This window comes from Gymnoscopelus braueri (genome assembly GCF_963280865.1).
Source record: "Gymnoscopelus braueri genome assembly, chromosome: 7".
Classification (NCBI taxonomy): domain Eukaryota; kingdom Metazoa; phylum Chordata; class Actinopteri; order Myctophiformes; family Myctophidae; genus Gymnoscopelus; species Gymnoscopelus braueri.
Window position 1 is genome coordinate 22,342,249 of NC_137608.1, and position 15,000 is coordinate 22,357,248.

The 15,000-nt window shown below is 45.5% G+C and overlaps 1 protein-coding gene across 1 annotated transcript in view; it reads left to right on the forward strand.

The window, feature by feature from the left end:
* Positions 1-9,640: 9,640 nt before the first annotated feature.
* ckmt2b (creatine kinase, mitochondrial 2b (sarcomeric)) overlaps positions 9,641-15,000 on the forward strand; it is a gene marked incomplete at both ends in the record, with an annotated part of 6,839 nt that continues 1,479 nt past the window's right edge. Inside the window, 8 exons of the mRNA XM_080433916.1 lie at positions 9,641-9,783; positions 10,238-10,436; positions 11,111-11,206; positions 11,373-11,594; positions 11,943-12,028; positions 13,523-13,650; positions 13,843-13,973; positions 14,097-14,222. Of these exons, the coding sequence (XP_080290042.1) occupies positions 9,641-9,783; positions 10,238-10,436; positions 11,111-11,206; positions 11,373-11,594; positions 11,943-12,028; positions 13,523-13,650; positions 13,843-13,973; positions 14,097-14,222 (1,131 nt within the window). The remainder of the gene's footprint in view (positions 9,784-10,237; positions 10,437-11,110; positions 11,207-11,372; positions 11,595-11,942; positions 12,029-13,522; positions 13,651-13,842; positions 13,974-14,096; positions 14,223-15,000) is intronic.

A 15,000-nucleotide genomic window follows, 5' to 3' on the forward strand; every position in this document is an offset into this window, starting at 1 on the left:
GCAAAAGAGGTTTATGCACGCACTGAATTAAGGATATGCAGGAAAGCATGTGTTGCTGGGGGGCGCACGCCCTCATCATTCCTCGCCATGGAGCCTGGCACACACGACGACCTCACAGTTTCTACAGACAGTCTGAGATTGCACAGAGGATGCAACGATGTAAGAGGCTTGAATCTTACTTAAATTATAGACATGTAGCATGTACAGCGTAAACAAGTGTCTCAGCTCTAGTGTCTCTGTGCTGCTGTCTTTGTCGTGGTGCCCGTACATCTCTTTCTCTGTGCCATTGTTCTGGAGCATGAGGCCTGATGCTTTCATTCATTCATTCACACATACAATTGCATGATTTGATCCCACTCTTGGATTTTAACTGTTCTGATTTTAACTTGGGGCTGGCCTTCAGTTTGAACCCTCAGCAGAACACTTCCCTCATGCTTGATTCATACTCTGAGAGTATAAATTGGGCTTCAAGCCCACTATGCATCTTCATTGGGCTGTAAGGGGCAGAGTGTTTTTTAAGCCTTCAAATTTAATATGGAAAGACCACAGCAAATCAATCAAATATCAAATGCCTCAAGATACTCAAATATCGAAGTCAATATTTTGTCATAGAGGCAAACTAAAGACAGTGGACCTTATTTGGCCTCAGCCCACCCACTAAGGATTTTGAAAATTTGAAACGTGGACATCTATGTATTTCTTTTATCTATACTGTATGTCCACATGAATGATTAAAAATAGATACTCTAAGGTGCCTTTTTATACTGATGGTAAACTTTTCCCGACCTCCAGACAAAAAATAAAGGCTGAAAGATAGTAGCATGTTGTTGTAATACAGAGTTAAGACAAATAAGGCAGATAACTCCCCCTAGTGTTTCAGCACTGTCATAAGCTCCACCAACCTTTTGCAGGGTTCTTTTTTTTTGTGTGTGTGCTTTGATTTCCTGCTTTGGACTGACCTGTATCTATATGCCTGATTTATAATTGGTTGTGCATCATTATCTGTCCAGTTTTCCTTGTTTTCTTTCTAGCTCTATTCTTCTTCCCTTTCTTGAAAACTGCAATTAATGGGAGCTTGAACGAAAAAATAATTTCACCCACTTTGTACAACTGTAAACCTGTGATGTGACAATAAAGAAGTTGAAGTTGATCCTATAATAGAATAGCTAATCTACTAAATCACAACGCGTTGCAGCACCACGTGTTGTCATCTTGTAGATCTGTTATTTGTGGTGCATGACACTGGCACTCAAGTAGATCAGGCTTTAGGACCCAGTATGTAACTGTTGGCTGTAGAACAGAATTGGGTATTTTTGCACTCTCTGAGATGTAGCTTTGCCTGAGTGAAAGATGATAGTTATTTACCATGTTATTTATTTCAAATGATAATTATGTATGTGATTATTTTTGTATATAGTGACATCAGACATATCATAGGATTGACAAAGAAATACTTTACATTGTTGCGCTGTGAATAATTTGTTACCGTTTCTTTGTGTCTTGTCTTCATGTTGAAAATGTACATTTTGCATCCCAATCTCTTGTATAGTGAGGATTCTGTTAGAGCTTCTATTCTAAAGAGAAAATAAAGATGTATTTTTAGTTTAAAAAAAAGATGTAGCATTTGAAGGTTGCAACGCTTTCTGTGTGATTTATCGTATAATGATGAACAGATCCCTCCTGCACGCCCCCTCCCCCCACAGCTGCATGTCGTGCGCATGTCTGACTTAACCCTCCGCTTCTGCATAATATTATCATATTATTGCTGTCGTTGAGTATCAGATTGCTCCATTATCAAGGACAAAAGGGACATTTCACCCATTAAAACAGGGCAGTTTGTCCATTGAGATTTTTGTGTATGTGAGCCATGGTCTTCTATCCTGTTGTTGTACAGTAGCAGGGCAATGCAATCTACAGCCCTTGATGCCAAATGATGAGAGAACAGTCAACTTTCACAAATGTCATACGATCATTAGGATCATTAATCAGTCACAGACTGACTAGAGAGGGAATGTTTGTAGGGTTAGATTTTGGGTGAACTGTTCCTTTACACTGTGTCTGTACTGTAAGTCTAGGTGTACTGTATTACAAATCAGCTGGAGAAGATGGTATGCTGTACTTTCATTGCACTCTTTGTGTTTTTGTGTTTGCATTTTTCACTTGTAGAATAAAATTCAACATGCCTTAAAGCAGTGTTTCTCAACCTTTTTTTCTAGTGCCCCCTGTCCAATATCCAGGTCCCTTATCCAGGCGCTTCCCTGTCATCTGTGGTGCTTTCTATGGTGCTTCCCGGTTGCAGTATGTTGTGTTATGTTACGTTTATCTATTTGACATGAACATCACAATCACATTAGACGAACCAAGTGCATTGTTTAAAGTGTATATATACTGTACTAGCACAAGGGTTATTTTCAACACCTGTCCACAGGAGACTTTTCTACATAGAATCACACTAGTCTAAAACCCAATCGTACAATAAAAATAATATATATATATATATATATATATATATATATATATATATATATATATATATATATATATATATATATATATATATATATATATATATATATATAATAGTAATAATTAACATAATCAAAATCAGAGAGAAAACCAAAGTAGAGATAATCATTCCAATGACCAGTCAGAAACTATTCATGTGAGCAGTTGATTTGATTTCAAGCATAGTTTGAGGCCTCTTTTAAACACATTAACATCTGTCTCTAGTTTTATATCCGCAGGCAAAGAGTTGTGAAGCTTGTGTAATTGCTCTACCAGAGCTCTGACGTCTAACAACCACTCCAGAAAACAGAGGTGAAACATGATTATGTATGTCTTCTATGGTGCTTCCTATGGTGCTTCCCTGTGTGCTTCCTATGGTGCTTCCCTGTCATCTATGGTGTTTCCTATGGTGCTTTCCTGTCATCTATGGTGTTTTATTACATTGCTCTCTCACTGTTCACATATGGGATCAGCGCCCTCTGGCGATGATATTACAGAAGCTTCACATTAACTCCCTCGGGCCAATTCCTATTGGCCCGGTGGGCCGTCAGTCGCTTTCCGGAAATCCCTACCCCCCGAGGGTACAAAGGACTCGGAAAGCGGAAGTTACGTTCTCTTTCGCTTCTTCTGCCTCGATGAACACAGAGCTACTACAAATCACATTCTACAAACAGTACGAGCCTGCGGGGAATTCGACGATCTCGACAGCGACGAGTCGGTTTCTCAGTCCACCGAGAGTCCCCGGAGCTCCCCCCGTACCATGTACGAAGATTCGGAGGAGCTCGATGCGGCTCCCCGCTACTACTCGCGCAGACAGCCCGCCGCTTTTACAGCCGGAGAGGAGGTTTTCTCTCGCCGGGCTCGTCCGTCTGCAGCAGCCGGCCCCACCCGGGCCACGGACCCATCGGATCAGCTTCGCTCTCTCCACGGAGGGGACGGACGCAGACCTGCATTAAAATCACTCGGTCCTCGCTCCCGCTCTCCCGCGAGGGGAGACCAAACAGCGGAACACAGCGGCGGCCATCACCATGCTGGCTCCCACTACTCCTCCCCAGCGAGGAGTGGTTTCTCAGGCGGAGACGATGGTGAGGACGAGACCCTCACTTCCTACCAGGTACAACAGTACGATGACAGTGATTACCAGGTCGTCGACGAGATCGAGGGGGACGGAGAAGTCGTCATCCTGGAGACCACGGACCACGACCTTCCTCTCCCGGCCATCGGCCCACCGCTACCTGCGACCCCCCTCGCCGATGCTGTACCTACGGCAAGGGAGGAGACGGCTACAGCCCAGCCTGAAGGCGCACCTCCCCCACCTGAAAGGAGCGAGGCTACTTTGCTGGAAGTTTACAAGCTAGCCACCGCTAGGTGCGGCCTCAGATGGCCCGCGGACGAAGCCGAGGAAGCCCCCTCCAGCGCTTCCGAGTGGCAGGGACTAGGCTCCGTGGAGGAGAAGGTCCCGAAAAAGTGTAAACTTCCCCTGGCAAAGGGCTTCGCCGCCGGCCTCACGGCGTCTTGGAGCTCTCCCCTAGCTCCTGACTCCGACCCAAAAAAGCTGCGTTTCGATATTGACTGCGCGGGTGCAGGCGAACTCGGCCTCTCCGCCTTCCCGCCCATGGACCGTAGTTTGGCCAACTTCATGCTACACAGCAATCCGCGTGGCCAGAAAGCCCCCTTCTCTACAGCCAAAGAAATACCGTGCCTCAGCAGCGAAAAGGACGTTGCTGGTTCCGCTGCTACCAGGGCGGTCTACAAAGCAACAACTTCGGGCGCCAGAGCCCTCAACGCTGCTGCTCTGCTGCAGGGGTCCCTGATGGCTCTCATGACGGAGGTAGAACCGCTTATGGGGCAAAGTGGGGTGTGTTCGAGGAGTGGTGTCTGGGACGGTCCCAGGTTGTGGTTCCGTTCCAGGCCTCGGTCTATGACGTTTTGATTTTCTTACAGGATAGATTGGATCTCGGGAATGCTTTCTCCACGATCAAAGTGTACTTGGCGGCCATCTCAGCCAGCCATTCTGGTTTTGATGGGGAAACTGTGGGGAAACAGCCCCTGGTGTGCCAGTTCATGAAGGGCGCGTTGCGTGAACATCCTGTCTCACGGTCCTTGTTTCCCACATGGGACTTGGTCCTGGTGCTCGACTCACTCTCTCGTCCTCCTTTTGAACCGTTGGAGACGGTGGAACCAAAGTTCCTCACGTTCAAGACGGTACTCCTGGTTGCGCTGACAACAGCGAAACGGGTGAGCGATATGCATGCTCTTTCGGTGGTTCTGGAGTGCATGAGGTTCGATGGTGACGGCAGTAGGGTTATTCTCAAACCTAACCCGACTTTCGTTCCCAAAAACCACCTAGCGGTGGTTATGCCAACTGAGCTGGTGGCTTTTTATCCGCCTCCTTTTGCCTCAGAAGAGGACAGGAGGCTACACTGTCTTTGTCCAGTAAGAGCCCTGCGGCTGTATGTCCAGAGGACTGCGGCCCTGAACCGTCCCAGCCAGCTTTTCGTCTCCCTGGGCCCTGGGCCTGGGGGACTGGCGGTGACTAAGTCCACGCTTTCCCGTTGGATTGTGGAGGCTATTCGCCTGGCGTATGTTAGTAAGGGAGCCCCAGTGCCTGATGGCCTGAGGGCGCACTCTACTAGGAGTGTATCGACGTCCTGGGCTCTCCTCAAAGGGGTGTCTATTCAGGACATCTGCACAGCGGCGAGTTGGTCGTCTCCATCGACTTTCGCTGTTTTCTACAGCCTGGACGTGGCGTCGTCTTCTATGGCGCACGCAGTCCTGGGCGTGGCTTCCACCTGAGGGTGGTTAGGTGCTTAGAACGGACATAGGATCTGTTCATGCCCCCTTGCCTTAGTGTTTGATAGGCCGACCTTTGGGCCTTAGATTAATAAGGCGGACTTCGGTCTGTCAGGGCCCTCCACTAACTAGACAGGCTGTGCCTGTTTTTTTAGTTTATGAGGCAGACTACGGTCTGTCAGGGCCCCACTAAAATGTCTTGATCTCTGCCTCAGACCCGGTGGGTCTGTTGGCGCCTGGGTGCCGTGGGCCCCGTCCCCTTGGGGATTTGCGGTTACATTCAGGGGGTTTATGTCTCCCATACTGTATGTGAACAGTGAGAGAGCAATGTAATAAAACCATAGGTTACTTACGTAACCCCGGTTTTATAAATTGCGAACGAGCTGTTCACAAAAACGCCCTTCTTTTTGCTCGGCAGAAGGAAGCTGGTGTGAAAGAGAACGTAACTTTCGCTTTCCGAGTCCTTTGTACCCTCGGGGGGTAGGGATTTCCGGAAAGCGACTGACGGCCCACCGGGCCAATAGGAATTGGCCCGAGGGAGTTAATGTGAAGCTTCTGTAATATCATCGCCAGAGGGCGCTGATCCCATATGTGAACAGCTCGTTCGCAATTTATAAAACCGGGGTTACGTAAGTAACCTATAGTTTCCTATGGTGCTTCCCTGTCATCTATGGTGTTTCCTATGGTGCTTCCCTGTCATCTATGGTGTTTCCTATGGTGCTTCCCTGTCATCTATGGTGTTTCCTATGGTGCTTTCCTGTCTTCTATGGTGCTTCCTATGGTGCTTTCCTGTCTTCTATGGTGCTTCCTATGGTGCTTCCCTGTCATCTATGGTGCTTCCTATGGTGCTTTCCTGTCTTCTATGGTGCTTCCTATGGTGCTTCCCTGTCTTCTATGGTACTTCCTATGGTGCTTCCCTATCATCTTTGGTGCTTCCCTGTCATCTATGGTGCTTCCTATGGTGCTTTCCTGTCTTCTATGGTGCTTCCCTGTCTTTTATGGTACTTCCTATGGTGCTTCCCTATCATCTATGGTGCTTCCCTGTCTTCTATGGTGCTTCCTAGCTCTGGTCCATTGCCTTTCGGGTTCTCTCTCGTTTCCCTCTCGAGGAAATGAGAGAGAACCCGAAAGGCAATGGACCAGAGCTAGGTGCTTCCTATGGTGCTTCTGTGTCTATGGTGCTTCCTATGGTGCTTCCCTGTCTTCTATGGTGCTTCCTATGGTGCTTCCCTGTCTTCTATGGTGCTTCCTATGGTGCGTCCCGGTATTCTTTCCTATGGTGCTTCCCTGTCATCTATGGTATGGTATGATACTGACCATGATACTGACATCATCATTAAACTGTCATCTTTCCTGCCCCACCAGGAAAAAGAGTAACAGATGGAGCAGGCAAGCTGGTAGTGTAGGAAAGAAGAGTCAACTTCGTACATGTAGTCACCCAGTAGGAGCCTTAGACCTTTTCGTAAATACACATTATTCACAAACACAGGACATGATTTAATTGGTTGATTGTGCAATGTAAAGGATACATGTCTTATCAGTTCCGGTGTTGCGTATGCGCGTACGTGCCTGCGTGGGTGTGCACTGTGGAGGCAGTCGAACATGGTGAGTACAGTACAAAGAGGATTTTCTGTCTGTTGCTTACAGAAGCTAATCCTGCAGACACCCCCCCCCCCACACACACACCCATCTCTTTCCCTTCCTCTGATCACATCCCTGTCTGTCACTCTGTTCTCATTCTGTAGGTTGAGCATCTCTGGATTGGGCAGCAGGAACATAAACTTCCAACCTTCCGCTGCCACTTCTATACAATCAAACCTCAGGTAAGAGACAAAACCCTTCGTCTCTCCATACTTTTCTCCATCCTTTTTATCTAAACATATACAGGTAGGTTTCAACCTAAATAGTACTTGAGCGTCTGTTTCGTAAAGGAGCCTCTCTCTTCTACCCTTGTGACTTGGCAGGAATATTCAGAGAAAGGATAGATCTAGATTTGAGCAGGAAAGTGAGTCTGTTTGGTAGTGCTGTAAATAACTGCGGACTGCTAAATGATTTGGGGATCAAGAGACTTGTGAGTGATTTGCCGAAGTTCTATATACATCAATATATATCGGTATATGAAATTGCAGTACAGTCCATCTGAGCATTTGTGATAGAGAAGCTAATGTTTTGGCATTACTCTGTTTCCAGTTGTTATCTTTCCAAAAGCTGTCTCTGCCTTTTTTTTCTCTCTTTCCCTGTGGTGGAAACATTTTTTCCCTAGCACTGCCTCTTGCATTAGTGCATCTTAATATCCCATTAATCCGGCTGATACTGGAAGAGACGAGCCACCTGTTAACAAAATCCTCCCCTGCTTTCACCGTGCCCTTACAGCACCCCTTGTAATTCCCCTTTCATTTTCACACATTATTTCCATTCCTTTACAAATGTTACCAAGCAAATCACACAAGCCAAAATCTAACCACTTAAACCCTATATACTTTGTTGACCAGGCCCCAGGGGTCAATACTTGGCCCCCTCCTTTTTTGCAATAAATGTATCTTCACTGAAAATGGCTGATCTACAACTACAGTATGCCCCCACCCTCTTCTCTCTCTCCCTCTTTCCTCTTTTTGTCTCCTGTCCCTCTGATCACTCAACCCAGAATGCAGTGAGGATCATGTGGCCAATGGAGCTTAATCGCACCACCTGCTGTTATTAATTAACTGTGTGTGTGTGTGTGTGTGTGTGTGTGTGTGTGTGTGTGTGTGTGTGTGTGTGTGTGTCTGTGTGTGTGTGTGTGTGTGTGTGTGTGTGTGCGTGCGTGCGTGTGCGTGCGTGTGCGTGTGCGTGTGAGAGAGAGAGAGAGAGAGAGAGAGAGAGAGAGAGAGAGAGAGAGAGAGAGACACACGTGTGTGCGTGTGCGTGTGTGTGTGTGCGTGTGTGTGTGTGTGTGTGTGTATGGGCGGATGGGGGGTGGGTGGGGTGAGTACAGTTTGTGAAAGATGGCTTTAATAACTTAATTACATGATTGAAACAAATCTGTGTCTAACACTACTGGTATGCATCCGTGTTGTCCGTGTCGTTCGACTCGTTCATAATAAAACATTAATGACGTATACATCGGTCATCACATTTCATTATGAGACCAAAATGTCACCTCGACCTGAGCTCCTCAGAGTGACGATGATTGATAGCTGTACATTGTATTGACAGTGATGTTAAATCCGTTGTGTTGAGACGGTGATATTTTAAACCACAGAACTGCATTACTAGCAGTGGCATGAATCTCACAGCCCAATCTCGGATCAGCTGATCAGCTGACATGAGCATAACCAACAGGCAGGCTTCCTTTCTGCCTTCATTGGCTTCTAGAATAATCTACAGTATTTTGTCTGTGCTCATGTGTTTGCATAAACCAAAGTAACACCTTCCCTATATCTAATTACACCTCCATTTACACAAGCCTTAGTCATATGAAGACCTCACATTTATCTTTAATCTGTATCTCTTATATCTCTTATATCCACCTTACATTTGTTTGGTGCATTGAATCAATAACGACTCATATTACTAGCTACCATGACCTTTATACTGTACGTAGTTTACAGTATATATTAGACTGTAGGGGTGTTCTGCTGCCGCTGTATACTCGAACCGCCACCTATGTTTACATTGACATGCCTGATGTATGTTGCTAAATGATGTCTCATGTGCATGTGAGACTATCATGCACAAAGGTCTATGTTCTACATTATGTTACTGTGCTATCTGCTATCTGCTGCTTTTTTAACCACGTGTATATAATATATCTGCTAATAAGCTGCTATATTTAACTGCCTCATACCATTCCCTTTTGGGGGAGGGGGGGGTCTGGCCTGCTTGCATATATCATTAATAATTTTGACCTGTTTCCTTGTTCTTTCCTTTTATTTCTATTCTTTTCTTTCCTGAAAACTACAAATGAAAAAAATATATATGTAAAAATAATCCCCCATTATTTTACACCCAAATCTGAGATGTGTCAATAAAGTTGAAGTTGAATACTATACACACTGGAGACACTGGTTGTTCCTCAAGGGAGATGAATTAATTTATTTGAAGTATCTTTATCATAACCTGACCACAGTGACCAACTGGTGACCTGGTGGCTTGGTGTTAATTAAATGAATTACTGTTAAAGTCAGTAATGAGGGAAAAAAGGCACTTAGATTGCTGGACAAGACTCTTGAGTGATCACACACCGTTTCCGTTTTGCTAAATAGAGCTTGATAAACACAAGCAAGGTGACCTGTATTTATCATGAGTATTCACCTCTGAACTGGGGCACCCTCCCTCAGGTGATCTCCCAGGCCACAGAACCATGGCGACCCCGTTCACCCGTATGCTGTCTGGCCGCAACACGGCAGTGATCCTGGCCAGCCTGGGGGCTGGAACACTGGCATCAGGCTACCTGCTCACTGACACCACTGCTGCGGCTGACAGGAGGAGGGCCTATCCAGCCAGGTGTGTGTGTGTGTGTGTGTGTGCGTGTGGTTCCACCATTCCAGTTAAATGTATTATTATTGAGATTACTATATTGTATTTAATGAGTCAACTTTATTACAGAGCAAAATCTTAAAGCCCCCTTTTTCAGGAGAAAAGATAGTTAAACCCCCTTTTAATGCAAACAATGGTTAAGGACGTTTCTTTTTACCTCCTTTTCTCCCCAATTTAGTCGTTATGCCAATTAATTTCCTCCCCTCACACATTTCTGTGTGTTGTCACTGCTGTTGTATCCTACTGGCTCACCTGCCAGTGAGGAGCCCCCACCGGGAGGACGCAGAGCCTCCGTCCTATACTCCTCCCGCCCAACACTCCCTGCTGGCAGGTGCTGCCGCAGCCCGTACGTGTCGTGTAGTGCACCAACGAGAAGAGACTTTGAATGCTCTCAGTAGCTGACTAATATCTTTCCGTATAGTGCCGACTTTCCAGACCTGAGGAAGCACAACAACTGCATGTCGGCTGCCTTGACCCCGGCCATATACTCACATTTGAGAGACAAGGTAACCCCCAACAACTGGACTGTGGACCAGTGCATCCAGACCGGAGTGGACAACCCTGGACACCCTTTCATCAAGACTGTGGGCATGGTGGCAGGAGACGAGGAGAGCTACGAGGTGTGTGTGTGTGTGTGCAGTCAAATTCTCAGGCCTGATATATTCTTATAGTTTCGATCCAGTGTAGCGTATTGAAAATAGCCGATCTGGAAGCTCACAACGCATTGCACCGCCACATGCTATTTTCTAGTACGGTTACAGTATATATCACTGGGCTTAAGAGTTCATTTCAACTGTGTGGAGTTCCAAAGCGAAACAGAAGACGAGGGAGACCACTGTACAAGAAGAGAGAACTCACCCAAGATACAGGATAAACAAATGCATTTGGAAGTTCAAGTGACACAAAGAAATGAGCTGACAAAATTGGAACTGGAACACTATAATGTTTAAGCTGGGTACTCTCTCCTGATTGGCTGAAATTTGGCAACCCACCTGAAAATGTATATTCTGTTTATTAAAGATCTGGAGAGACAGGGAGACCCCTGTCACTGAACAAACACTCTAGCAATGATCACTATCACGATATAGTGCTTTAACCTTTTAAAGCCATTGTTTTAACCCAAAAATATTTAAGCAAAGTAAAGGGATGCATTTGTTGAAGGCATTAAAATGTTCTGTATACTGTACAGTGGTCTCCCTCCTCATCTGTTTTGCTTTGGATCACTCCATGTTTTTTGCGTGGCAACCGTGTTGTTTTAAAAGCTGTGTTTGACTGTATAGTGCTGTGCTGTCAGGTCTTTGCAGAGCTGTTTGATCCTGTCATCAAGGACAGACACAATGGATACGACCCTCAAACCATGAAACATCCCACTGACCTGGACGCCTCCAAGGTTACTCTCTTCTCTTCTCTTCTCTTCTCTTCTCTTCTCTTCTCTTCTCTTCTCTTCTCTTCTCTTCTCTTCTCTTCTCTTCTCTTCTCTTCTCTTCTCTTCTCCACCATGTCTATCCATGCATACACCCATCCATGTTATTCATTCCATCCTTTGCCCTCCTCAGATCACATCGGGAGTGTTCGATGAGCAGTACGTGCTGTCATCTCGCGTTCGTACAGGACGCAGCATCCGCGGCCTGAGTCTGCCCCCTGCGTGCACGCGTTCTGAACGTCGCGAGGTAGAGCGCGTGGTCGTGACGGCCCTGGCTGGCTTGAAGGGAGACCTGTCTGGTCGATACTACAGCCTGGCACAGATGACAGAGCAGGAGCAACAACAGCTGATTGATGTGAGTGCATGCACACACTCGTGCACGCGCACACGCGCGCACGCACGCACGCACGCACACACACACGCACATGGACATGCACACCGCACACGGCCACACGCACACACACACACACACACGCACGAGTACACACAATGGTGCACACACACACACACACACACACACACACACACACACACACACACACACACACACACACACACACACACACACACACACACACACACACACACACCCACACACCTGTACGTGCACACACATAAAAGAAAACACCCAAAACTGTATTGTTTTAATAAACTTTCAACTAAAATGTCCCTGGGTTCCTCTGTCCCTGCACTGGCCAATCAGGAGCACTTCCTGTTTGATAAGCCTGTGTCACCTCTGCTCACATCATCTGGGATGGCCAGAGACTGGCCTGATGCACGTGGCATTTGGTAAGGCCTGGGTAACTTATAGATGACCTGTGTGATAGCTTTGGATTGGTAGTAAACCATAGGTAAAATGAACTCTGTAGTCCCCTCCTGAACTAAGAACAGAGGTGCCTTAGGCGTTCCTAAACTTCTCCATGCTAACGACCCGGACCCAAATAGCCATGGCCGCTGGCTGCGGCCCCCCTGTTGCATCATAGCTTTTAAAAATACAGAAATTGTGAAAATAGCCAACCTACAAGCTCACAACGAACGTGTCATGTTGTGATGCTTTGTGAGGTTGTAGATCAGCTATTCTTTTTGAAAATGTTTGAAATCTTAGAAATCTTTTGAAATAATTTTCACAATGATGACACCTAAAATAGATACCAGGTTTAAAGTGGTGCCCCGGCCGCACCCCCATTTTGAACACCACTGCGGATCCATACATTTTATTTTTACCTTAAACTCTTTGACTGCCAGAGTATTTTCATAAAGTACTCCCCCATTGCCAGCAATTTTCGTGTTTTTTTATTTTTATATTTTGAAAATCTTCATGAAAATTGTTTTTTAAAGACGCAGCACAAATCCGCCACTAGAGAGCAGCACATGACAGTTTGATCAGCTCCTTGGGTCACTGTTACCCTTCTTGAGCGATTAGACAGGGAAAAACATGAAAACGGATGTGACGTCGTCACACATCGTCTGATCGCTCAAAATTACGATGTGATACGTCACCCAGACCATAGATTATAGAAGAGAACCTGTCCGTTTGTCTGTCATACCGTGTGAAAACCCGTTTGTTTACCTATTCTTGACGAAAATGACCGGGGAAAAAAATCAAAAACTGGAAACGGAACCCAGGTCATGAAACCGGATGCAGATGTCGGTGAAGTAAGTGGAACTCGAGAATAACATTGAATTTTAAGCAGCATAGCCCGATCAGAGATTAAACAATGAACGCGATTCCAACGCGTCAAACGCGTCAATGGCGTGGGTGGATTAAGTAGTAATTGACGCGTTTTCGAGTCAATGGCGTTTATAGAGTTAAGTACCTCTAGTTCTCTAGTTTATTTTGAAAGAGTACCATTAGTCTCCAAAGATCACACTTGCCATAACTTTAAACTCACCCAATGGCTTGAACAGCATGGTCCATTGAATAAACGGAATCTTAAGGGGTTTTGCTTTGTAATGTACCTATAGTAATGTATCTAGCAGCTCTGCTTCTGAACATTCTTTTATGTTTATTTTGTCTACATCCCTTGTCATTCCTCTCTCCATCCACAATGTCTTTTCCTTACACTTGTCCATCCTCCCACTCTCCATCTTCCCAGCCACCACTGTCCAGGATCAATTCATTTTTGATAGTCCTCCTCAAACATAGGCCTTAAGTTGCTATAAGTAAAGCTTTGACTGGGATTGTCGCTGTTCTAAGGCCAGTGTGCCTGCCTGGCAACTGAACAGAACTTGAACTTGGGGCCAGTTCTCATTCTAACTTCTATCTACTTCTATATATTCCAGGCACAACAATGACAAGAACTTCCTGATCTGGATCAATGAGGAGGATCACACCAGAGTCATCTCTATGGAAAAGGGAGGCAACATGAAGAGAGTGTTTGAAACGTTCTGCATGGGACTCCAACAGGTTGGTGTTCCTGGATGTCAACCTAAATGCAGCTACAGGGGCCTGGCAGAGATAATTACTTTTTACCCGTTGTTTATCTACTGTCTATCAAAGTCTCGCCTTGCCTTGTTATTCCCTTTTACTTTGATTTGAAGGCATGAATGTCTGCATGACTAATAGTTTCAGCATGTGAGTCATGGTTCTTTCTTTCAGGTAGAGCAGCTGATCAAAGAGAAAGGCTGGGAGTTCATGTGGAACGAGCATCTGGGTTACATTCTCACCTGTCCCTCTAACCTGGGCACTGGACTAAGGGCTGGTGTGCACGTCCGCCTGCCCCTCCTGAGCAAGGTGACACGCTGGTGACATCTACACTCAAAAGATGACATGTGTGTACACCAGCAGACATATACAAAGATGCAATCGCGCATATTTATATATTCCCGCTGTGTTTTATGTTTGTAACACATGCAGGACCCACGATTCAGTAAGATTCTGGGAAACCTGAGGCTACAAAAGAGAGGCACAGGAGGAGTGGACACAGCTGCCACTGGAGACACATTTGACATCTCCAACAATGACCGTCTGGGCAAGTCAGAGGTAAACAGGCGCAGACTAGATTGAAGCATGTGCAGGAGACATCAAGAGCAGGAGAGAGCAAAAGATAAATAAATAAAGGATACAGTAAGAGGAGCAGTTCTAGCAGATGTGGGCTCTGAATAACTTTAACTCCTGATGTTCCTAATTCTGTAAATCTGTGATGTATGACGTGAGCTCAACTTGTAGCTGCCATCTGCAAGGTTAAACAGGTACATGGCTACTGAGGGCAGTTACACCTGTCTGCGCCAAATAATCAGCAGTTGACTGTTTATAGCGTTACATAATGTCTCTGTATAGAGCTCAACAGTAAAAATACCATTCATTTTCTCTATAGAGAGCTATAATCAGCTATAATGTTGAAACAATCCAATATACTGTAGACTCACCACCGGTGTCCTGGTTGAAAAAAATATGCTATATGCTCCTGTAAAGTCACACGTCTGTATGCAATCAATGTACTTTTATAAAAAACATGTATATACTTGTGGAATACTTCACTATCCACAATCCCAAAGTGTAGCAGTGATGATTCTGATTGGTGGAGTTTGTGTTACCATGGAAAAGTTTCTGAAAGTCATGTGAGTGTCTGTTACCCCAGATCCCATAGCCTGGAGAAATGATCGTACATCATTGACGAAAATCATTACAAGTCAACTACAATATTTTACAACACTATTAACGTAAAAAAATAAGTTTAAAGGCAAAAAGAAGCAAGCTAAACAATCATTTGGTTGGAAGCATTGAAAAGGTATGCACAATGGTTTACACATGTGCGCTA